This window comes from Pithys albifrons, chromosome 3 (assembly GCF_047495875.1).
Source record: "Pithys albifrons albifrons isolate INPA30051 chromosome 3, PitAlb_v1, whole genome shotgun sequence".
NCBI classification, from domain to species: domain Eukaryota; kingdom Metazoa; phylum Chordata; class Aves; order Passeriformes; family Thamnophilidae; genus Pithys; species Pithys albifrons.
Window position 1 is genome coordinate 95752387 of NC_092460.1, and position 25904 is coordinate 95778290.

Here is a 25904-nt window from a genome sequence, read left to right on the forward strand (position 1 = left end):
TTAGGACTGCTGAGATTTATATATGCTTGTGGCAGCAAAAGGCAGGAGCAAACTGCTGAGCAGCACAGAGCTGGAGGGCTACAACCCTGCAAGGGGGGAGCACAGAGACAGGAATTTCAGCAGAAGCCCCAGCCTCTCCAGAGCCTTTCAATACAGCTCCTCCACTGCTCTTCTGCGTGGCTTGAGTATTGGGTCTACCTCTGTGTCCAGGAGGTCATGTCAGCCCATGGCAGTGGTGGGTGCTGGGAGGGCTGAAGCACAAGGAGAGACAGGGTCATTCTTGCAGGAGGGTACCAGGACTGCTGGGAACAGGGCACAGGGCACAGCCTTCCCCTTGCTAGTGAGAGGTTGAGAAGCTTTAGTTGCTATTACAGGCTGTGGGAAGGGACAGCCCTCCAAACCAGCCCCTCACCTGAGAGCAGGCTGAGTGCAGGGCAAGGCCTGATCCTGACTTGGCCAGGAATGGGATGAAGATCCTGCACAGGGAGGAACAAGGATGTTTGTCCATGAGGCAAATCAATGAGGACCTACACCAGAAAGCAGGTGAGGAGGCAGCAAGCTCCATAGGTCAGAAGAGTGGTATGTGGGAGGGGAACAGCGGGGCACCCTGGCACAGTGCTGTCCTTTCACTTAAAAACAAGAGTTTAGGAAGACACAGGACTTTTAATGTTACTTTAATCTTTAACATTATTGACTTTGCAGGAGGAGATGGGAAAGCCCCAGTAAGTTAGCAATTTATAGCTAGAGGAAATCTTGTTGGACTTTCAGCAACTGGGCCACTTTCCAAAGTCCATAATGAGTTTTTGGTTAATTCTGACAGAGTCAAAATCCCACCGACCTAATTTTCATCTACTGGGACATTTCTGTGTGAAAAAAATGACCTCACTATCAGAGGTTCTGCTGCTTTTCTTCAGATATGCAGAAATGCAAAAATAACCCCTCTGTCTTCAATGTGAAAAAATCCTGCACTGTCCTGGGGGAGTTCCAGGCAGCTATTAGTTGTCATTATTTTATTGCAGTTTTACCAAATAAAAAATTTCCCAAATTATTCAGCAACTTTATCACATTAGCAACAGCTTTTCCCCTAAACTCCTATTATCAGTCTTGCCTTAAAAATACAGATAAGAAAATCATAGGTGGATGTATGAAAGAAAGATATTGCCAGAAGCAACTTCTAGAAGCCATCATGAGTGCAGAGTAGCAGGAACTTCTCCTCACCACTCAGAGAAAGCAAACCCCTGCAAGCTCTCATTACCTATTGGGGGTGATACTAAAGGCCAAATAACTCATTCACACAGTCAGTGTCCAGCTTGCAGCACAAGAGACACCAGGGTTAGTTTTACAAATATTTTTATAGTTAGATTAGAGCAAAGAATTCAGTAAGTGCTTAAAGACCTGAGATCTATAGTGTGGGAAGTCATCCAAGTGCTATTTATAGGGATAAACCCATGTATTTCTTCTGCGTATTTTGGGAACGGACCTTCATACTGGCTGACATTGGTGCCCTCACAAAGCTGTGGACAAGGACATATTTACAAGCAAGCAATGAGGAACAATCATTTGGGGTTGTTTTCCCAGTGTTTAACTCAGTTATCCCGAGCAATCCAACATGCCTGTATACTTTGCCAGCAGTTACTCCTCATTTTCTTGCTTAGACTTGTGTGTGATGCCAAGCAGATGAGATGACTGACCAGTTTTTCCCAATGTATGACTCCAGGGTGATGGTGGAAATTTCTTTTGGCATAATACACTTTGTACTGTCCCTGGTTAATCCTTCCATACAAATATCACTGATGATTTATGCATATCTATTTGAAAATCAAAAGCATGGCCAGCAGCAAAGTGTGAACTTACGATCCAAGATTTATTTCCAGATACTTATTGTTTATAAACAGCAATATAAAACCATAATTCTCTTGTCCTAACAGTGAAGAGAATCAGAAGAAAATTCAAGGCAAAATGGGCTCAGCCTACCACAGAAGACACAGGAGATGTTGACTATGAATAATCAAGGGCTGAAGCAGAGCATTCTGTTGGTCCAGGTTATTTTCCAGCTTTGAAACATGATTTTCTAATTTTTGCATAAATTAACTTAATCTTCTCTTTATCAGGTATGCATGTAGTCAGTATTTTAGTTTCCCAAGCTTTTTTAACTCCTTATGTGATCCAGAAAGATCTAAAATCCAGCTGCTGGGAATTCAGTGAAGTCTCTTGCTCTTCTTAAGTTTCATACTTTTAAGCTGGACACATCAGAACTTACTTGTGATAAGTGGAAAGCTGAGCTCAACAGTGAGGCTGTTTCCAATTCAAAAATACTGCAACTAGAATAACAGGAAATATCAAGCTCTAAAATTAGTTTGTGGGAATAATGACTTCTCATGTAAAACAGGTTTAGATAAGAACTCTGCTGGTGTGGCCTCTGCAATCTGGCTGTCATTATCAAGAGGCATTAGAGGCTGGCACTGAAACAAAGGTATTCTTTCCTAAGACATCCTTTGCCTTGCATATCACAGAAACAAATATTTCTTTAGAGCTTTGGTGCCACAGAAACAGTTTGTTCTTCCAGTGTCATAAACTGAGGGCTCTCAAGTGAAACTGAGCTTGTGTCTGCAGGCACTCAAATCACTTGCCATAATAATAGCTCACAGCATATTTAATTTATGCTTGGCTTCTGTGTTAGAATCCCCTGAGTTTCCATCGTCCTAAATGACAAGTGTGTCCAGAGTGGCTGTGAGAATCCATGGGAGAGGTGGGGAGGTGATGCAGAGCATTATGGTTGGATTGCCCTATGCAAAAATACATCTCCAGCAGGTTTAGGCATGTGCAAGTAGCTCCAACTGTGCTGATTGTGGAGCTGGAAATGGCATATCCGGATGGGTGCAGTGATATATTGGAATTAACAACTCCTGCTCAGGGCAGTATTAACTACCAGCACTGGACCAGGGTAGCTGTGCTGCCATTCCACACTGGGAGCCCAGTGGCATTGTCACCGCCGGTGGTGTGGCACCGCTGAGACAGCAAACCCAGGTGTTATCCCCGTGCCCATCGCTGGTAATATCAGACACTCCAGCAGGCCAACTTCCTTCCAGCCTAGGGAACAACCTTCTTCCTCTCTGTCTCTGCTGTATCCCACACATCCACTTTCTTAAGAGACCACACCTGCAACTTCTGGCTATTCCTTGAAGCAAGGATGAGATCCAGACCAAGACTAGGACACATGAGATGTGGGCCGTGTTTCTAAGATCACATTGCACTCAACAGAGATGGAGTCAACTGGAGAGTGAAGCAAATGCTCCATAAAGTGAAGAATCCATACTGTGAAAGCAGGGGTCTGAGTATGGAGCGATGTGATCCAGTGACTTCAGCAGGGGCATGTGGTGCAATCTGACATGGTCCATGGTCTCCCTCTTGGCTCCATCTGTCACTCCAGGAGGAAGGTCTCTGCAGTGTTACAATCCGCATGGCTGTTCTGAGTGGCCCAGTGTGGCACTAAATGTGTCAGTTTAGGCAACTGAAGGGCACAACCTGGTGAAACAGCTGCTTGCATCAACCCAGGCTGGGTTGAGGTGGCCAGACAAAGAGTCCTGTGCCACTGGAGAAGCTGATGTACACAGGACCCCTGTCCTCAGCTGACAGGGATATCATGGGACTGTGAGGGCCTGGAGTGTCCTGCAGGCACAGCTTGAGACCAGGCAGGACACTGTATGGGACTACAACAGCACCAAGCACCTATAGCAGGGTAGCCAAAGGGAGCCCTGGAGTGCTGCTGTTACAGGAGCTGAAGGATGTAGCTCAAGTGCAGAAATATTGTAGGAGGAAGTTTGGTCTCAGACCCAATCCCCCCCAAGCTGTAACACTCTGGCAAACACATTACTGTGATCCTTCTGCAGCAATGCATTTATTGCCATTCATTTGGACTGTACATAATACAAATCAAGTCCTTATTACCTGAAACACAGAAGCCCTGAAAAGGCTTCCTTGTCCTGCAGACAGGAATTCATAGGGGCTCATTCTTACGGAGCTGATTTAAGCCTTCTGGGTTGGAATTCTCCATACAGCAAACAGGGAATTTAAATCTCAGAAGTGTGTATGCCTTGCTTGACAAGCCAAGCACACACTGATTTGGAAAACAGAGAAGGAAACAGAGCTGAGCCTTGCAGAAAGAGCAGCCTTGCTAAGGAAGGGGGAAGGATTAGTGACGAGATTGAAATCTTCCACCTATTGAAGATGTGTTCAAAAACTGGGTGCGGAGGACACGTCACTTGGCACTGTCTCACCCCTATCCCTCAGTAAGACACATAAAAGCAACAAGTGAAGTAACAACAGTTCTGCCAGCACGAGTGCATGAGCCATTGATGCATGGGACAAATTGATGCAGAGCCAGGTTTATCTCCAGGCAACCAAATGCAACAGTTCACAGCCCTCCCATGGGCTGCCAGATGGACATGTATTTTCATGGTGGATATTTGACAGCAAACTGAACCTAGGCAGCGGCTGAGCCTGGAAGTGAGGCAAGGTGCTGCTGTCCTCCACCTGCATCCTCCTTCTTCCCACTCACTGAAGCTGGTACTCAGTAAAGTACTAAAAAAAGCAACAGAAAATACTCTGTCCTGCAACATCTGGCAAGGACTGAAAACATTAAAAAACCCCAGCCCCTAGGACTTCTATGCTCAGGTTTGCTTGCAAAAAATGGTAACTTTGGGTCAGCATGCACCATCCTCATCTAAAGAACACTAGGGCATGATGTGTGAAACAGCCTCTGAGGTATTTTGGCAAGTCTGTTGTCTTCCTCACTGCAGTAGCATGTCCCACTGGGCTTTGCAACAAAGTCAGAATCAGCACTGTTGATTTTTGCTTTGTTTAGCAAAAGCCTTTTGCATCCTGCTATTGATGGCTGCTCCAAAATAAATCCATTCCTCTGTAAAGATTTGTACCCAACAAGTTTTCAAATTTATGTAGATTAGAAAGTCAGTAACAAAATTAATGTTTTCAGGCAGGATTTTGTTTTAAATAAAAAAACACAGGCAATGCAAATAAATAAAGCCTTCCTATACTACACTATTTGAATACAAAAATCCCTATTTTGGGTAGTGTATAACATGCCCAAGACTAAATGCAAATGTAAGGAATGAACATTGCACAGAGTGGATAACACAGCAATGAGGTATATCCTGGCAAAAATAGTTCTGCAACACCATCAAAAAGTTATTCAGGTTGACAAGCCATGAAATGTCTGCATAAGGAGAAAGGGAACAAAGTAGGAATGCTTTAATGCAGTGCCTCATTGGAGCTGCTTTTTCCTTCAGTCTTGTGTAACTGTGACAGCTGTGTAAAAGGGAAAAGTGACAAAAAACCCCCCAACACTGGTAATGCTGACAGGAAAAGACATTTGTTTCTGTGGCAGTCAACAGTCAAACAACAACTCTGTGTTCTGCACTAAATGAACAGGCTTGTTGTGCTCTGTGTGGTCACCCTGATCTGTCCCTGCTGAAAGCCTGATCACCTCTTGAAGACCCACACAAATAGCTTGTGGTTCAAGTCTCTCAGGCTGGGCACATGCAACCTGTGCAGTTGTCACTTGAGTGACATGCACAGATCCACAGCCCTTACGCCTGAACACAGACTGTTACATCAGGAGAGACCCCTAAAAACTGGACTCTTCTGCACACAACAAGTCCCACGTTTTCTTCTCAATGCAAATACTAACAGTGATTTCATATAGTCATGCACACAGATCTGGATTCAGATGCTACTGCCCAGTAATGCTATGAATGCCCTTTTCTGGACAGCACTAATGATCCCTGGTACCAAGACACCCCAGCGCCCACAGTGGCCTGGACACCTCTCCAGTCTTTCCACGTGTTGCCACTGTTGCAGTGACTTCCATGGCTCGGCCACTGAAGGTACACCCATATCTAAAGTACTGGCTGTCCCTTTCATGGAGAGATTAACTAATTTGGCCCAGGTGAAACATGTAATGCTGTGATGGGAAAGCAGGTCCAAAGGTGCCAGAGACTGAAAACCCAACAGGTACTCACAGGATGTATGCGATGACCCCGATGGACCAGCAGTCCACAGCTTTGCTGTAGGGTTTCTGGGCCAGCACTTCAGGAGCTGAAAAATAAAAAGCCAAGCAAGCATATGTTATAAGACCAAATATTTGAGTACTGTCACGAGGCAGGACTCTGAAACTTGAAGCTCCCCAAGACCTTGTTTTGCCCTCTACATAGAGCCATTGCATTTGCAAATGTCCTGAGGTATTTGAAGCTTATATTCTCATAAAGAAGAATGACTCCTGAAGTGGAGAAAACTAATTTTTTTGTCTCTAGGCACAGAAAACAAAACTAAGCACAGAAAAATGCATGTGAGGCATAGTCATCACCTCCTTGTCAGGAGGAAAATGAGGTCAAGCTTTGCACGGGTGCAGAGATGCACATTTACCCTGACAGCACCACAGCTCCACCACATCGTGCTGCCAAACCAGAGAGCTCCAGAGGCAGCTCAGAAAGTGCAGCATGTCAGGGAGGAGATAAGCTACATCTGCAGAAGAGGAAGGAGAGCAGCCACCATTTCTTCCAGCAGCTGCCTTCCAAAGCCTGCTGGATGTCAGAGGCAAAAGGAGTAATTTGTCCTCCTCCCTCTGGGAACACAGACACCTCAGAGGGAGAAATGGAAAGCAGCAGGAAAAGGACACATGCACAAGGAACTGAGCCTTCTGCCTCCATAATTTTCAGCCACCAGTCTGGATTTTCCTAGAAGTGAGAGCCTGGGCATTTACTGAAACTCTCTGAGGGTCTGATTTCCCATCCTAGACCAGCGAGACTTAAAAAGGTGTATTTTGGGGGGGATCCTGGAGTATTATGTTCTTCCTGTTGGGACCTTGCAATACAAATGCTTAAATCTAAATTGTAAACCCCTGTGACCTTCATCTCTATCATGCAAAAAAGGTTTTGCTTTTTTTTCGAAGCAAAATATCCTCAATAATGCAAGAAATAATTGATTGTGGCATTCCTAAAGCAGACTTGCCACACTAGGTTTTAAAAAGCAAGGTATTTCCTCTGAGTAATTTGGAGTTCAAATGCTGGAAAAAAGTAATGAAAGGGCAAGTTCCAAGACGAATATTTCTTGGGGGTTACACCTTCCTCTCATAGGAGTCTTATCAACATCAAAGCAGTTAGTTACTTGAAGAACAGCAAAAAAAAAAAAATTCTGACGCACACAAATGTATTAAACCTTGAGTCTCACATGGCGTTACTACGTGTGCTCTGGGGTACTGGTAGGACTCTTCAAAGGCTTAGCTTCTTAAGATAGACAAGCCAACAAAACCAAGGTCAAAACTGCTAGCAAGGAAGAGAACAGGAAGCAATAATGAGAAACAGAAAAGTCTTTCTGGTGCTTTGGCATGAGAGCTTACAGAAGGGATTGAAGTGCATGAGGCAGGTAAGGGCATCCAGGTTGCATTTCCACAAGCAGAAGAATGATGGAAAGGGTCAAATTCCACTGGGGGCATGTTGTAGAAATGAAGAAAATCCAGGGGAATGTGGGTAAAAATAGAGTTGGCAGCCAGATTATGAAGACTCTTGAAGATGGGGATATGCCCCAATCTGCAGCACAGGTTATTTATTACCCCAATCCTCAAGTCATGCAGCAAACTGGGACCAGGAATTAGAAGCATTGGTTCTGTTCATATGTTGTTAATCCTGATACACTGCTGTAACCTGGGAATACTGCAACACCCATCCACCATGTGCCAAAAGTCTCTTTCCACTGTACCAAGCATGAACCTGGCCCCAGATGCTTGGAAGAATCCTGCACTCCAACTCCTGAGAAGCCTCAGGAACCTCCCTCCAGAACATGGGCATGCTGCTGTAGTCCAACATAAAGGTTAAAATATTCTTAGTGCAATAGGGGACAAAGCTACGGAAATACAGACGACACCTACAGTTGTACCCAAAATGTAACTCCTCTCCCAATAGCTGGGAGTTACAGGATCTGCCTCTTGGCTCAGTGCTAGTTAGTCCATCAGGGGGAATTTGAAGGCAAACTTGGGATAAAAACATACAGCACTGCAGAACCATCCTATCTGGCCTGCCACTGCCTCACAAATAACCTGGCAAGCTGGGACAGTCTGGCAATGTTAATTTCCTATGTATAAAAGAGTTATTCCTCAAAGTTGCTCAAGACAACTTTCCCAAACAATTCTTGTGTCCCTTATCTCTTCCCTTCATGATTCATTAAACTTTGCCTCCAAATTTTCCTCTAAAAAGAATGTTTTTCAAAATGTGCATCAAATTGGGTTTGTGAGACTCAGTTTCCCATTTTGTTCCATCCCTTGTGACTGAATTTTGTGACAAAATATGAAGAAGGCAGCTCATTTTCTCCTGACCTTCTATGATTAGATGTTTTCCAACTCTCCAGTCCTTCCAAATTCCCAATATTTTATTCACATATCTCTTCCACCTTTGACTGTCTGCTCCTGTATACATAATTTTTAAGACTGGTAAACATTATACATCTCATAACTCAAAAAGACAAAATTATGCAAATGGATCTTAAGCACCAGGGGTCCCAGTGAGCTCCTGATGTTATCCAGATATGCCACGTTAACACAATAGAAGACAAATCTGAGATGAGGGGATGTGAACTATATAAAGATTCTCCCTCAAAACATCAAAGCTGTGCTGGGGCATTTTTCTCTGTTTTAAAGGAGTGAAGAACACTGAGAGCAGTTGCTGTTGTGGATGGTGGCTGTGGAGCAGGTAAAAGGCAAATGGGAGGCTATTGCCCCCCCTTTGGTAAACGTTAATGAAGAAAAGCAGGGGGTTTAAATACTTATTTTAAGGCCAAATGGCTGCTTTTGATTTTTGTTCCAATGAGCAGACATGCAACAGGAAGAGGAGACCTTAGCTCATCATCATCATCTGTGTCTGATACATGGAAAAGATGGAAATATTTAATGAGCTGAAAAACAAGTAGGAGGAGCTCTCAGGAATGATGGGAGATCAGTGCCAAGAGGAAAGAGCAGGAAACACAATGAAAAAAATCCAAGATCTGACAGCATTAAAGGATCACCACAGGCAGCTGAGGAGACACAACAGCAGTAAGGAGAAGGGAAAAGTCAAATCTCTCATTTCTGGTGCTGGGGAGATGCCAACTGAGCAAAGGCTTCCAGTATCACACATCCCCAGGGAATCACTGAGGGCTCAAATACTATCCAACAGTCTATCCAGAGATAGGGAAATCAATGAAGCAAACCTGGACCCTTCCTCCACATCCAGAACTGTGTTCAGGCTGAATCACCATTATAACCAGAAACACGTGCCAGGTACCAGGTAGGATAATGGTCCCAGGGCCTCAGCACACATGCAGGTACATGAAGATGTGCTTCCCAGGCCAGATGATCTGCTGTTTTACACTTAGGGTTTTTTTGTTTAGTTTAGTTTTGCTTTTAATAAGAGAAAAAATTTAAATGTTTTTTTCACATGGAGGTTTTAAGAAAAGGTACAGACCAGGAACACTTGGAACCCTTTCAGAACACTATGCCATTGCCCTTGGTGAGCACAGCTATGCTAATAAGCTCCCTAAAAATGCAGCTGCTGGATGCCAAAACCAGCAATCCATGTTCCTGCAAAGAGCTCAGGTGATGGGGATTGCTCTGATACTTTAAGCCTGTTGATCACACTGTACAAGTCATGAGGGTGGCTGTTCTTCATAACAGACTAAACTTAAAAGCAGTTCCCCTTCACTCTCATGATAGTGCTACTCCCAGCAGATTGGGCTGTCCCACAAGAACTCAGGCTAATGCTACTTTCTGTGGCTTAAATGGCTTCCCACATGTTATATGTCAGAAGGAAGAAGGCCTTTGAATGAAGGGTAATGGTCTTGGAGTTCCCCACAGGAGTGACAAATCAGCCATAAATGTGGGAGGAATTGAAAAATCTAAATAGGGTTAAAATGACCAGAGACCTGTTCACACTGGGCGAAGACAGCTCAGCTGGCCAAGCAATCTGCCCTGGAGCAAACCAGAACTACAAGGTGGTAACAGTTTTGGTGTCAGTTTTCATCAGATAGGCATATCTTGCAAATCAAGGGAAACATGAACGGGCTTCACAAACAAGATGGCCATGGAGTCTGAGAGGGAAGGTGAGAAATGGGCAGAGTTTGTAAGGAATGCAAAAGAAAGATGGTGCCAGGCCCACTGCTTGGGACTCTTGAAGGTACCATCTCAAGAAGGTGGATTGAAAGGAACAATCCTGCACCATTGAGAAGATGTTTGGAGGCACAAAGGGCCAACCCAGCATTCTCCTGAAGTCAAAGAGTGCAAGAGCACTGTGAGTTCCTCTGCTGTCCTATAAAGTTTGTTCCTCACACTGCAAACAAGCGCAAGGCAGGTTCACCACAAGACCAGAGTCCTTGTTTCACAGACTCCTGTAATGAAAGCAACTTCTTTCCATGTTTCACACAGTCCTCCAGGGTCTGTTGTGTTCCATTTGGCCAAGACATTGAAGTTTGAGGGTGTTTCTGAAGGAGAGCAGGGTTTCAGTGCAGTACTGTTGCTTCTTGTGCTCCTGTTCTCCCTGTTTCATGTTGCTGAGTCAGATGTAGATAACTCATGGAACATCACTCAAGTACAATGACACACAATCAAATTCAGTGTCAGGATATGGCAGCGTAGCTGAGAAATCACACTGTGATGGGCTTGTGCCTGAGGAAACCCTGCTCAGAGTGGTTCCCATGCTCTGTTTTCACTTCATTACTCATGTTATTGCCTAAACAGCTCCCGAGGTCACTTTTTGGTAATAAGGATATTCCAAAGGCTTAGTGAATATTTTCAAACCTTTGACTCAAAGGATACCAAAGAGGTCAAAATTCAATATGGAAATCTGTTGCTTACTTAAATGTGGGGTCTTGCACAGAGCTAAGAGGAACGCGTGGCTTTGGTATGATCTGAAATTGCTACTCGATTTCTGGCAGAGCTGAAAGTTGTGAAATGACCTTTCATAAAAGCACTAAAGAAAATGAAAACAGTGAGTGATGTGGAGTGTACAGGGACCAACCACATATCCAGGGTCCAGCCCAATTTGTATGAAGGAGAAGTATAAGAAAATTTTAGTTGAAGCTGGATTGGGACTCAATGCAAGAATTTTAAATCTCAGTAGGATTAAGATATTAGCCAGCCACAAACACAGCTCATAATTCAGATTTTCTGCAAAAGGAGATCATATTGCCTCAGACAGGCTTTTTTAATTGTTTTTTCCAACTTAAATGTTTCTAAGTGTTTTGCAAGTCCAAGTCCCATCTGCAGAAGTAACTAAAGCTTTTGAGGGACCAGCTCTTGTGGAAAATCAGAGAGACTTAATTCCCAAACAGCCAAAATGTCTTTAGAGGAGTTTGGTGAGTGACTAGAGTGTCCTTCTGGTGGGTGCCCAACTTGACATACCTCAGGGATGGCTCATTTTCAGGCAGGTTTGAACAGCTCCTCCCTCAAAACTGAGTTATGATAAGTGGTCTCAAGCTGACCAGCCCAAATCGACAATGTTCAAAATGATAAATCATTAATGGCTTATTGAGGTCTTGCCCATAACCACACACATGACTCAGGGGTTTGAAAACACCACATCTTCTCCAGTTTAGATGATGGTGTGGGATCCATGTAAGGCCAGTGCACACACCTAATTTGCAATGAAATGAGCCACACAAGCCACCTCATCTTACCCAATTTAGGTGCTATCTAAAAGCTGAGTGTTTTCTCCCAGTTCATCACCTAGACCCTTCTCCTAAGAATTGGGGAAACAGTGGTAAGCAGATCAGAAAATGGAAGACCTTCTCCTTAGAACAGGTTATATTGTCAGATTCCCCCTGCAGTAAGGAAACATTTAGATTGGCCTCTTAGCAAAAGTGGCTAAACTATTTGGGTTAAATTTTCCTAACCACCAGCTTTTAACCACAGGACTAAAATCTCTGAAAAAACTCCTGAAAAAATGAGTTCTCAGAACTGTTGACAGTAATTTAATCTGTAAGGCAGAGCTTTAAAAGCTAAAGTGCTAATTTACTACTGGTCATGCACATTTTAGATATAATCTAATTTGGTAAGTAAGAAAACTGGTATTTGTTAAAAGAGTTTAATTTTAATCACATCTTGCCTTACTCAATGAATTTTCAAACCACATAAAAAGGGATTTAGTGCCTTGGATACTACTGCGTTTTGTAGATGAAACTAAGAAAAGTTGAGATAAAAACTGAAACACAAAGAGTTGAAAGTATATCTCAATCAGGGAAATAAGATATAAAGGAGGTTGCATACTTGGAAATACTTGGGCAGCAGACATGAGTTAAGATCAGGTCTGCTTCCAAGTCAGAAGCTTGTCCGACACTTTGTATAGTGGGATCTGACTGGATCCATTTCTGGAGATGAAGTATAAATAGTAGTGGATACTAATGACTTTTTAACAGAGCCTGGGTGTCTTTGACATGTGATATGGGCCTAATTCTTATCCAGTAACTCAAAAGCAAAGTGCTTAAATTGACAAAAATAATCAATTCCTAATGAAATCTTAAAAAATTATGTGTTCTATATATCTTTAAAGAAAATCACCAGGAAATGCAATGTAAGTGATGGATCCCTGACTGCAATTAATTCCTAGGTAAAATATCTAGGGGGAAAAAAAGCAAAACACAAAAAGAGGCAGCAGACAGGACACTTCATAGGTCAGGACTGTGGCATTAGTCAAACCCAACCCAGCTAAGCACATGTACTCACGTTGTGCCATTGACTCTCACATTGATTTGAGGGCACTCGGCAGGTGCTGCAAATTGGAGGGTAGGAAAGCTTTTGGATGTGGGCAAATTGCCAACCACTTAGGCAGAAGCCATGTCATCAGGTGTAACAATCACTGAGGTCCATTTGTGGGCATCACCACAGTGACTGGCAACAAAAATGTCCTTTGCTTGGAAAATGTTGTCTGAGCAATCTATTACATAAAAAATAAAGTACAGCACTAAAGAGGAGCTGCCTCCTGTCCTGAAAACCCCACAAAACCAAACCAACAAACAAAAAAAGAAATAAAACAAATATTTGAAGATGTTTTCTTTGTGAGAGAGGGGGAAAAGTCCTGTCAGCACTTCAGAAATAAGCAGTTGTGACCTCTTGAACCATGATGAGTAAATCCTGTGTTCACTAAGGTAACAACAGGGCTGGAGGCACTTGTGCAGCTCTCAGCACCCAGGCCATGAGTAACGAGAGCCCTCAAACATCTCTAAAAGCACTACAGTTTGTGTCACAGGCTCTGAGAGCTTCCTCTACAAAACAGCAAGTTTTCTTATGTAAACGGCTACACTGAGAGGCCATATGAGATCACTCAGTGCCCAAGAACAGTCTCACTCCCTCATTTCCATCAGCACTTCAGCAAATTACATCTGAGCTTCTCTGCGTCTTAAGACTTACTCTAGTCAGTGCCCATTCCAGAACAAAATACAACAAGTTTGTTAAGGACAGAAGAGCTGACAGCAAAAATTATGAAAATGCTGTCTCAGCTCAATTCCTGCCACTGCTTTGAAGGAGATTTCCAGCCTGGTGTGATTACACAAGACAGCTACCCAGGCTGCACAGAGAGCATCCTGACTCATATGTCTTAAAATAAAACAATGATGGGCTGATGGCTTCACGATGGAAAAGCACAGAAATCTGTTCCTTTTCCTGATGTTATCAGGACAGAGTGTGTCTGTGCAGCACAAAGATAATTCCTGGGAAAAGGTACCTGGGACAAATCTGTATCAGCGTGTCATAGCAGCATAATCTGAGTTCTCGTACCATGACATCATCAGAACTGTGAACACAGGTGAGGTGGCAGCTGCAAAGCAAAGGAGTCTCTGACTGCTGGAAAACATCCAATCTTTCCTGCCAGAAAGATCTGAGACAAATCTGTCCCTCGGGAAGGCACTGTCACTTTCATGGATTTCCTGGATACCCCAGAGATTAATTTTACTGCTGATGATCTTGGTATGGCAGGAGGCACAGGCTTGCTGGATGCCTTGTGCACTTTTAAACAGTGTTTGCTCAAGCAGATCCCACCATCACCAGCCTTGTAATCCTCAGATTCAGCTACTTTAACTGTTTTTAAAGGATGTTGGCAAACACTCAGCTAATCAGTAACCTTGTACAATCTCTACTGAATGGACAGAAGAGCAAAGAATAAATGATAGGAAACAATTTTATACCTCAAGTCCATGAAGGTTCTAAAGAGCTTTAGCATATTGACATCTGAATCAGTACCTTAACATGGTTGTACCAGAGAATTATTGAACATATGTGAATAAATGCAGCTCTTTCAAATTACTTTTATCAGAGGAATCTGGAAAATGCTCTCCTTTATGATCAAAAGAATACATTACATTAGGAAAAGCTTCTTGGTTTTATAGGTGCTTGCAGAATCAATAAATTTGAGGCTATTCTTCATGTGCTCCTGATTTAGCTACAAGAAATGTCTTTGAGAAGACTCATTCAGCAAAGGATTAAAAACATGAAAGTCAATTCCACCAACCCAGAGGAGGATTGCAGGATCACAACCCAAGGGGGAAGAACACACAAGACAAAGCACCAGCAAATTCTGAACTGCAACAAATACCTGTAAAATCTCACATGCAGCATGTAGCAGCACTAGAAAACAAGTATTATTTCATTTTCACTAAAAATATAACCAAACCTCTTACCAACATAGCCAGGAGTTCCACAAGCTGTGGACATCACATCTCCTTTACCCTCCATTTTTGACAATCCAAAGTCACTGATCATGATTTTTGACTCTTCATCCTGGCTGTAGTAAAGCAGGTTCTCTGGCTAGAAAGGAGCATAAGGACAATGAGTTTAGAATATGTAGGTACAGTAACAACATCTGTTGAGTCATACACTGCAGATAATACAAACCTTAGTTATGTCATACACAAAAATAATTTGGTTCCCCTAAATCTAGAGTTGTTCTTACAACCCACATGGAGATCCTTTCCAGACTCCTGTATGGCAATGAATGGAAGAAACTGACATCCTGAGCTTGTATAACTTTTCTGGAATAACAAACTTCTCCTTTGGCACCTCAGAAAATAACTAAGACTCATCTCTTACTTGTGAGATGTGTCTGACATATTATCACTTCAGAGCGATAAACCACCAGGATTCATTTGAAATCCAGCAAATATGGTAAATCCAGGTAGTGTAATGCAATTTTTTATACCACATTTGAAAAAATAAAAAGGAGAATTGTAGGTATTAGAGAATTTTTGTATCTTCTCCACTGGAAACAAATTGTTTTGAGAGGGGAAATGCCTTTACAGTTAACAGACTCGCAACAAGGATGTTTTTGCTAGAGCTGATTAGGAAAAAATGCTATAGCACTAAGCACTTGTTTGTGCTCAGGGAAAATACAAATCACTCCACAAAGCCCTGTGACTTTTCATACCAGTGTCAGGTGGGTTGGAGAGCCCGACCAGTCTGCATCTGCCCCTGCATAGTCCTGCACCCATGTGTTCTGACTGTGCTACTGCTACACAACAGAGCTCTTTCTCGGTGCTGTGAGAGCCCACTTCTTCCCCTGCTTAATATCTGGGCTCACAAAAAGGTCCAGCACCTGCTGGCACTCAGACAGCCTGGTGGCAACAGGTCCTCGACCTTGGAGTCTTTACCTATAAAAGTGATGGGTGCTCAATGTTTCAAAATAACCTTGGTGTAGTCTTTTGCCCAGAAACTCCATCTGCTCTGCAGAAAGAAGGGATGAAGTGCTGGAGGGTGAGGTCCCTTCCACTCTACTCAGAGGTTCCCCTTCAGCTTCAAGGGGAGGTTAAAGCATTTCCTGTCCCCCCAGCCCCAGCATAAAGTGATGGCTTCATCCATGGGACACAATGGCCATGAGAGGATCTACAAGCTGCACCCACAGCTGTGAGGCAGCTGGGCTAAGATAATAAGAGAAATGATTTGGTTGTCAAAATAAATATGAAATTTAACCATTTATGTTTCTTTCTCATGATACCTCACAAGTCCAGTGCTTTAACTGGCTATTATAATGCTGACACTGTTTTAGGGACCACAGTTTTATGCCATGTTCTGCCCTCGGCTGGAATCACCCCTGATTTTTACTTGTGTTCTTCTGATCTGCTGAGGGATTGGAGGAAAGAGTTATTTTCAAAGAATTTTTGCTAACTCACCTTAGGTTCCCACTTATTCACAATTGGTAAGGAAAGAAAGCTATCTATTTAAAAGTTAAACTTGTTTAAAAGAATTCCAGTTCTTCAAGCAGCATTTCAAAAAGCATTATGAGGTGCCTCTGTACCAGGTGAAGCTGTTTGAGCCTTTCAGTCCTTTTGTGCATCCTGGACTGCCCTGGACATCATCTGCTCCCACCTCTTCTAATCTGCTGTTACATTACTTAGAGACTTGGAGTCCAGACCTGCTTTCCTCAACTACAGCAAGCACTATTTTTGTATCTGAATAATACATAATTACAATAAATAATTGTTATGGATGTTTCATGGGTTGCATTTTTGTAGAGTGGATTCTTTCCCAGAGTTTCATTTTGGGGATGATAATTTGAAACTTACGCTTATCCTGATATTTTGAGATCACAAAAAGCCTTATTATGTCCCTATTTTTCCCATTATGGTATGTCTGTGCTAACAGAAATTCACAGCAGGTGTTCCTCATATACTGTATTTTCTGAGTCATTTTAACAACTGATACGGTACTGACAAAGACTTGCAAACAAAAAGAAAGAAAGATAAAAACAGCTAGTCTTTGCCTCCAAATAACACTGGAGAAGGTTGGTTTGATCTAAATTCAGCGTGGCCTTCCATAAATTCTGAAAGCAATTAGCATGTGAATCCTCATCCCAATCAAGAGATCTCCTTTTAGTACAGGAGCTTTAAAGTAAGATTAATTTTTTTAAAGTGAGAGCTACAACCTGCTTTAGATTATAAAGGCAGGAATTATAAAGACAGGAATATTAAGAGCTTGTACAATGGACTATCTGAATTAAGAGGACTTGGACCTCCCTCTGAAAATGTTGGTGGCAGAAAGAAGCCGCAAGTTATTTCCTAAAAACTGAACTTGGGAGCAAGCTGGTCATGTTAAAATACTAAACACTTCCATATTGGAATGCTGTGGAACTCTAATAAATATGAGAATATTTCTATGTGCTTCAGCAAAAGAGCAGGAAAGGAACAGGAACTGAGGGCAGTACATGAAGGCTGTAGGAGGGGGAAGCCAAACAGTGCCTCCTTAGAGAAAACCCATTACTGGGGACTGCTTGGACTAAACTGCACAACACCAGGGAGGAAACATTGTTTGAGGGTATCAGTGTATATTTTCCTTCAGTGGATTCCATGTTTTGTCTTAAAAATGAGCCAAACCAATACTTCAATTAAAAAGTTTCTACTTTCTATTATTCTTTGTGGCTCTTGGCTCTATTAATTTTTCATTAAGCCTTTGTATAATACAATCCATTTAGCCAAATTCCACTCTCTTTATAGGGGGAAAACTCAAACACCACAGCTTGCATCCAAGAAAACTGCTGTTTGGAGAATCCCCCCAAAAGACAACCAGAGGTGTTATTCCAATCAAGGAATTCTTCATTTCTGGCAATAAACTTTGGTAGAATGAACCAGCTCAGGAACTGAACCCACAGTTTTCTTCTGACATTTGTATCTTTTTCTAATATCTTCCACTATTTATTACTTGAGGTACTAAAGATGGAGCAGTTTATCTGTGGGCTGCAAAATCCAAGCCTTTCTGCTTGTTCTAAAGGCAGTTTAAGATACTGGAAGGAAATGATAAAGAAACAATATTTAGGATTTTTTTTTTACCAGAAATGCTGAGAGGTTTTGATGTGACAATACTGTACAGCTGAAAAGGAAAATTATCTAAATATCACATTGGCATACAATGGTCCTTAGAAGAACCCTTGCTGTTAACACTGTCTCCAAAAATACTGGGCCAAATAGCACAGCAGGAAATCACTCAACTTTCCCACACTATTTATTGTTACTAATTATTATTAAGTCAAAGTAAATACAGCTTAGTAAGCCTAGAAGACATTTTACAGCAGGAAACACATCCCAACTGAGATTTCTACCTTAATGTAACACTTTGGGTCTTAACGAATGGCTTTTTCGCACATCACGTGGGAAATTCCCATTGGAACAGCCCTGATTGCAAAGCCCTCCTTAAACCCAGTTACATGGGGGGCTTCAGAGCATTACCCCTGTAGTGAAACCTTAATGAACAGCGAGTCCCAGGGGACTCAGATAATTATGCCACCTTTGTAAACACTGCCCAGGGCCTGAGCGAGGCTGTGGCCGTACCTTGAGGTCCCTGTGCACGATGCCCATGCGGTGCAGGTAGTACACAGCATCCAGCACCTGCCGGATCAGGGTGCTGGCGTCCTTCTCCGTGTAGAACCCTTTCTCCACGATGCGGTCAAAGAGCTCTCCTCCAGACACTCTGGAAAACACCATGGGAAGCACAAGTGTGAGGATATGCTTTGTAATGTCCTTTCTATCTTACTAAGGATGGTCAAGGCCACGCACCAGCCACAGGCAGCCAGAGCATACGTCTGTCAGGAGCAATGGGGGCTCCCCTGCTGTGTCCCAAGGAGGGCCACGAGGATGGTGAAGGGTCTGGAGAGGAAGCTTTATGAGCAGCAACTGAGTTCAGTTGGTTTGTTCAGCCTGGAGAGACCTCACTACAGTTTTGCAACATCCTCATGAGGGGAAGCAGAGGAGCAAGCACAGATCTCTTTGCTCTCATGGCCAGTGATAGGACTCAAGGAAACAGCATGAAGCTGAGTCAGGGAGGTCTAGGCTAGATACCAGTTTTTCATCCAGAGGGTTGTTGGGAACTGGAACAGGCTCCCCAGGGAGGAGGCCACAACATCAGGCCTGACAGAGTTCAAGAAGCATTTGGACAACACTCTCAGGCACAAGTGACTCTTGGGGTGTCCTGCGCAGGTCCAGGAGTTAGACTCAATGATTCTGAAGGGTCCCTTCTGGCTCAGCATATTTTATGACTCTGATTTGAGTTTGATTTTCTCATAGTCCAAGGACTAGTCAGGCTATAATGGAAAATAAAATCTGTCACACATCAGGGAGTGGTCAAAGACTCACTAATGCTTGCAGAGGGAATCACAACCTGAATCCAGCAAGAGCCAGGGGAGCAGACACTGGTTTCCATGCTGTCCCACCCTGGTGAACTTTGCATGGGCAAATTTGGTCTGGCAGTGCTGGCCCACTCAGGCCCACTAAGGTTCCTCCCACTATAATCCCTTGAGGTTCACTTCTCACCCTGTTGACCAAAGCCTGGATTTTGCCCTGGAGGAATGGGCCCAAATGCATTCAGGTGTTGCCACCAGTACCTATAGAGCATTAGTTTATTAAAGTAGACTGCATCTCTGACAGTTCTAAATGCTCTCAGAGGTCCCCTCCTTTACTCATATATGTTTGTGCATTTATCAGCAGCCACAAACTCTTTAGGCAGAGCACGGACTCTGCCTGGCACCGAGAGAAGACAGTTACTGATGAGCAGTACAGATTTTCAGTGCAATTAATCACCAGATGACACAAATGAGGAAAGAATTCCACAACTCGAAGAGGAAAGAAAATAAAATGTTGACATCTCACTATTTAATGTCTGCTATATTACACTTTTCTCTGCCTTGCTTGAAATAACACATTCTGAACCCAATCTTAAATAAAGAATGGACACATTAAAACTCCCTGGAGGAGCATCTGGGGAAACAAAAGAGGAAATAAATGTCTGAGTAATTGAAATAATAAAACTGTCAGCAAAAAACTGTCCTACTAGGGTAAATGAATGATTTCCATTTTAACAAGAAAACCTAGTAAAAAAATAAAATGTATGCAATATGTTTCTTCAGCAAGTTGCACCACTTAGCATATCATAAATAGCACAGTAAAACTTTCTTTAAAAACAAACCTAATAAAGGGAAAATAACAAATGATTACAGTCATTAAATACATATGGACTGGGAGCTTGCCATTACATGAACACTAGGTAATTCAGCCACTCCAGGCAATAATCTGCTTGAATAATGCCATGAAGTCACTTCCTAGGGAAGCTTGGAGCCTGAATGGGAGAGAATGCTGCCACTAAAAATGAACACATTCAACTTCGAAAATGAAAAGCAACCTGGGAAGGAAGAAAAAAGAAAGAAACCAGATAATCCTCCTATTAAGTGCAAGGCAAACAAATGAAACAACTTGCTAAAGTATTGGCACTGAACTGAAACTGCAGGAAAAGTGAAGTTCACCCAGGGTCTGTATTAAATCCCTTTCTTTCCTAGTTTCTCCTAACAGGAGTCGTATTTCTCACCTGTACATGTACATACATACACACACACACACACACACACACACACACACACACACACATATGTATGTATACACAGAGTGTTGCTCCAAGCCTCTCTCAGCCCCACACCTGCTGCCCGACCCATTGTGTGCCTTGCTAGGTGAGGACAGACACACCTCACCCTCGCCATTCACTGAAGGCAGATACAATTTTATTGAATCTGGCTCCCATTAGCTGACTGTCTTTTTGTATTTCCCCTGCAGTCCTTTTTTTTTTCCTGTGGATTGATTGCACTGAAAATTGAGCCCACGCAGTAATTAATATGACTGAATACAGCACATTTCCCCATGAAAATGCAGTACATGCTGTTTTGTAGTTTCATAGTTACTTTTGTTACATTCAAGCAATGGACTGCTTTAGCAGATACTGATTTACATCACTTGCTTTCCTGCACAAGGGACATTCCTTTGATCTTTACAGAGAGTATACTTTCACAAAATATTTTTCATTAACTTCAATGAATTTCCCTCCATGTCAGCTCACTCCCCATCCCCCTTAAGCCTCCTTCTTTAATTGAAAGCTTTTCTTAGTCAGATTTAGTCCAGTGGATCTACTGTACCCAGGCTCAATCTGTTTATAATTTTATTTCAGCACACGGAAAATATTTGCAACCTCTTAAATGATGCACTGAAAACCAGAGCTGAATCCAAGCACTCAAGAGGAACTGCCAGTGTATTTGCAGCCACTTGCTTATTCCGAGTGTGAACATCATCCCAGGTACCTGTGGAGAGTCAGGGGACTCATGCTCCGATTTATTTGTGTGGTGACTGTGTTATGGCACAGGGGATTTGCATTGCATGTTTGCACTCATCTATAGGGACTCCCTGATGAGGGCATGATTCCTGGCTGAGGTTCACCTCCCCGGGATGCCCTTCAACTCAGCACCCAAGGATATGGCTACTTTCCATATGGAGTTCATGTCCATATGGCTTGTCTCCTCCAAAATAGGGTCAACTCAACCGTAATGTCCCTGGGAATGCTGCTCTCTGTACAGTGCCCAAGGACTGACATAAGTCAATGCTGGAACAAACAAGAACAAACCAGAAAAGGCAGCTGTGGGAGAGCATCTGAGCTCTAAACCCACGATGGAGATATGGCCTGTTTGCTGGTCTGGATCACAAGTCCCTCTACCCTGCTGAGATGGGACTTGGCATCTGCACTGAACAGACCTGGGCACTCACAAAGTGTTGCTGCAATTTGTTTGTTCCAGTCTTTAATATTCTGGGATATTTTCTTTTTAATGGCTGGACCAGCTTTGCCCTCTCTATGGCAATTCTGAGGGAGAGTTGAAACAGCAGGCAGTAAGAGCAGAATTAGGTCTTTGTCTTAAAGAAATTTAAGACAAAACTTTCTGTCCAGAAAGAGATGGTAGGAGGGATTTCTCATTAGTGGAAGAAGACTGCTCCTGTCTTGCAGCTGGCACTGGCTCATGGAGCTGGACACACAAACAACTGCAAAAGGAACCTTTTTCCCCTGTTGATTTCAATCTTGGTCCCCTTCAAAGAAAAGTCAAAGAAGGACTAGCAAAGTTCAGTTATCTGAAGAGCATTTAACCCTGGAGCAGCTCAAGTGTCACACTGTGATCCAGAGCAGCATTAACCCTGCCCAGGCACTCAGAGCTGGGGAAAACTCAGCGATGTGGCCACAACTGCATTTTCTGAACAAATGCGTGCTGAGACTGCCTGGATGGAGCGTGTGTGGCTCCATCATTTGGTCCTGGCTTTGCCACCAAACAGTGGGTCTTCCCTGTTCACCAAGCATCGTGGGGAAACCCCAGCACTTGGAGAAGAACCTCAGCTGGGTGTTCACATCCCACATGGCTGGCTCCAGCAGTACAGGAAACAATTTCAAAACAACAATCAGAAGATTCATTTAGTTTAGAATGAAAAAAAAAATTCCCAACCCAGCTATAAATCACTTCTACTACACCTTTTACCTGAGGCTACATGCCTTTATTACCTATCACTGAGTATCCACACGAGGAAGGCCAGGATAAATATTATTCTCATTTTTTCACTATAGAAAATAGAGTCACAAACTTTCAGACTTGATCCTTTGAAACAGCCAGGACATAAGTAATGTCCTCTTCCACAAGTCCTCACCCCACTAAGAGTCACAGAATCGTTTAGATTGGAAAAGATCCTTAAGATCATCAAGTCCAATAGTTAACCCAGCACTTCTAAGTCCACCACTAAAGCCATGTCCCCAAGTACCATATCTACACATCTTTTAAATACCTCCAGGGATGGTGACTCCACCACTGCCCTGGGCAGCCTGTTCCATGGCTTGAGAACTCTTCTGATGAAGAAATGTTTCCTAATACCCAATTCAAACCTCCCACGGCACAACCTGAGGCCATTTCCTCTTGTCCTATCACTTACTTCACTACAACCTCCTATCAGGGAGTTATAGAGAACAGTAAGGTCCTCCCCAAGCCTCCTTTTCTCTAGGATAAACACCCCCATCTCCATCAGCTGCTCCTCATCTTGTGCTCCAGATCCCTCCCCAGCTCCACTGCCCTTCTCTGGATTCGTTCCACCACCTCAATATCTGTCTTGTATTGAGGGGCCCAAAACTGACCCCAGGATTCGAGGTGTGGCCTCAGCAGTGCTGGGTACAGATGGTCAATCCATGTCCTGGTCCTGCTGGCCACACTGTTCCTGCTACAGGCAAGATGCACTGTCAACACCCAGTTCGAAGAGGGGCAGTAGGGCACAACTTGACCTTATGATAAAAGAAACATTATCTGCAATTCTGATGGGGAAACACAGATTGCACTCTTGTTTCCAGAGTTTCCTGAGATAAAAGCTTCCAGATCTAGTGTTTCATTAAGGAAACTTCATGTATTGATCATGCAGAGGATAAATCTCAGAAGATCTAGCCTGGTGCTGGAGTTTGCAATAAATTCCTACATCTCTCTAGTCTGAGGGAAGCTATAGAAAGTTTGTCCAGCTCTCATGAGGATGAACAGGAAAACAGGGAGAGATATTAAAAACAGAATCCTTGTACCTTGTTATATTCTTAATTTTTTATTTTCCTGACTTGATTTGGGTATTTTGCTTCCTGTTTCTTCCCAGTTTGATGTTTAAATGCAGATCTAAATCTCCAGCACAAGTTGCCACACTGCGCAATCTGTCAGTTAAGGACAAATTTCATAAAGCTGTGAAAATGCCAGTGGTTTTGTATTTCTCAATGTTTTGAGCTACCTCATTATTTGAGATCTGAGTATGCACAGTATTGGCTGAACACTCTTCTCAGAAAATAAAAAGGGAAAGACCTTGCAATGCTCATTAGAGGCAAAGGAGAGGTCACACTTAACAGTCTCCTAGTAATTACTCAGAGTCTGTTCAAAGGCTGGTGTCAGTCCTTCTCACTAAACAGTTTTCATGTTTTTAGAATTTCTAGTTTACAGACATAACTTGGAGAAGATGAAGAAACATTTCAGTATTACTATTAGACCTTCATTTTACATTAACCCATTTCACCAGCAATTCATCAGGAAAGAACCAAAAAGACAGAAAACAGGAAAGAAACAAAAAGAAAACCTGCTGCAGGTGAGGAGATAAACCTTTTTCTGAAGCAACCAATTCCTTTGCAGCACCATCAGGAAAGCAGAACTTCGATGAAAAGAGTGTCATGCAAAAACCTCCTCATAATTTAAGGCTCCTAAAGTCATAAACACAAAGCAAGAGCCAGTGTCTCTGAACTTCTGATGGTTTTGCCAGCAGTGTCACACTCTCAGGAGCCTGCCAGACTGTCACCTCAGCAGGGCTGCCTGGTGGGGGACATCCCTACAATATGTTAGCCTTCAGGTGAATAAATACATGACTAAAAGAACAAATAAATGCTGGAATTAAAAATATGTTCGTCATGTTAATGTATTCATGTTCTCCTTTCTTTCTCCTGATGGGACCATCTGCATGTACAGATATCCTTTCATTTATTCACCCCTGCATCCCCCACTGTTATCAAGTATAAGAACCATTCTGCTTGTTTTAGAAGCTTGAAAAATAACACCCTTTCAAATACCACTTTGACTTCTTTGCCATTTGGCAAAACATTGATGTTTTTCTTTTCTGTCTCTTTTGTAGTACAGGCTAGAATTGCTCTGGATCATTTACTACTTGAGAGTTTAATTGCTTTTTATCAAGAGCCTTAGTGATGAACTCATCAGCAGCAGATTTACATGAAGAATCCCAGCAAAGCTATTCAGAGCTTGTTGGCTTTTCCCTCCAGAAGTGTGTTAAGTTCGCCTGAAGCTTCACTGCAGTTCAAGTCATGATCCATTCTCCACTGGACAAAACACCAATACACCTTGTTGGGTTAGAAGGGCCACTGTTGAAAGGCAGACATATCCCTGGGGACTCACTGTTTCAACCTGCACATCAGAGATGCCTAATGAAAAGAGATTTCAGAAATTTGGAGCAGGAGACCTCCTAGGACAGTATGAAAAGAAACATAAATATGAGCATTAACCTAAAACTGGGAACAGCTTATTGATCAGAGGTTACACATTCACAGTTTCCTACAATATAAATCTGAAAACACACAGAACTCAGCATGAAGCTGAAGTGTGAGGGGAGATAAGAAAGACTGAAGGGTTTATTCCTGGGAAGTTCTGGCTTTAAGCATTACATTTCTCTAATGAAGGAATTCTTATTAATACAAATATTTCCATTTTTTAAATGTATTTTGTTTTTAATGCAGGTGTGCATGAGAACCAGAACACAAACCTGGCCAGTGTGCTGTTAAAAGTAAAGAGAAATTGGCCGCCCTCATCTCATTGTTCAAATGAAGTAACACATTAAAAGAAAATAAGTAAACAGATTAACAGATTTTAGACCTAGAAAGGAACATTATGATTATTCAGTCTGACCTCTTGCAAATAGAAGTACGTGATTAAAATTCTCCTTGTGCCAATAATCTAAGGTGTTAATCAGGCAGGAACAGATATTGCTATAGAATTACTGTCTGGCCTACAGGGACTTGCCTTATTCAGTGTATATCTCAGCAAACTGCCCTGGCTTTCTCATTTGCAGCACATCATAAAATATCCTACTTGAACAAGGTGAGGACTTTTCTTGTTATTGTAGCTTTAAATCACCCAGCTTAAAATCTGATGGTAACAGAAGTATATGCTCCAAGGCCACCAAAGAAAGAACATGAGATTAGTTTGGCCTTCCTTTTCCTAGAATAGGTGTGTGCATATGGCAGAGAGGGATGGGAGGATGTCAGCACACTCTCCTTGACACTGCTGTTCAATCACTGAATCATAGAATCATTCAAGTTGGAAAAGACCTCCAAGATCATCAAGTCCAACCTTTGACCAAACACCACCATGCCCTCTAAAATACATCCTGAAGTGCTACATCCACTCAGTTTGTAAAGACTTCAAGGGGTGGTTACTCCACCACTTCCTGGGCATTCAGTTCCAATGCTTAACTATTCTTTGAGTGCAGAAAATTTTCCTAATACTCAACCTGACCCTCTCCTG

At 42.7% G+C, this 25904-nt stretch overlaps 1 protein-coding gene across 2 annotated transcripts in view; it reads right to left on the reverse strand.

Moving 5' to 3' along the window:
* CAMK1D (calcium/calmodulin dependent protein kinase ID) overlaps nt 1–25904 on the reverse strand; it is a 221546-nt gene that overhangs the window by 25465 nt on the left and 170177 nt on the right. For both annotated transcript variants that reach the window (XM_071552800.1, XM_071552799.1), the window contains 3 exons: nt 18346–18484; nt 14710–14836; nt 6039–6114 (listed from right to left, as the gene is read on the reverse strand). In XM_071552800.1, coding sequence (XP_071408901.1) covers nt 6039–6114; nt 14710–14836; nt 18346–18484 — 342 coding nt within the window. The remainder of the gene's footprint in view (nt 1–6038; nt 6115–14709; nt 14837–18345; nt 18485–25904) is intronic.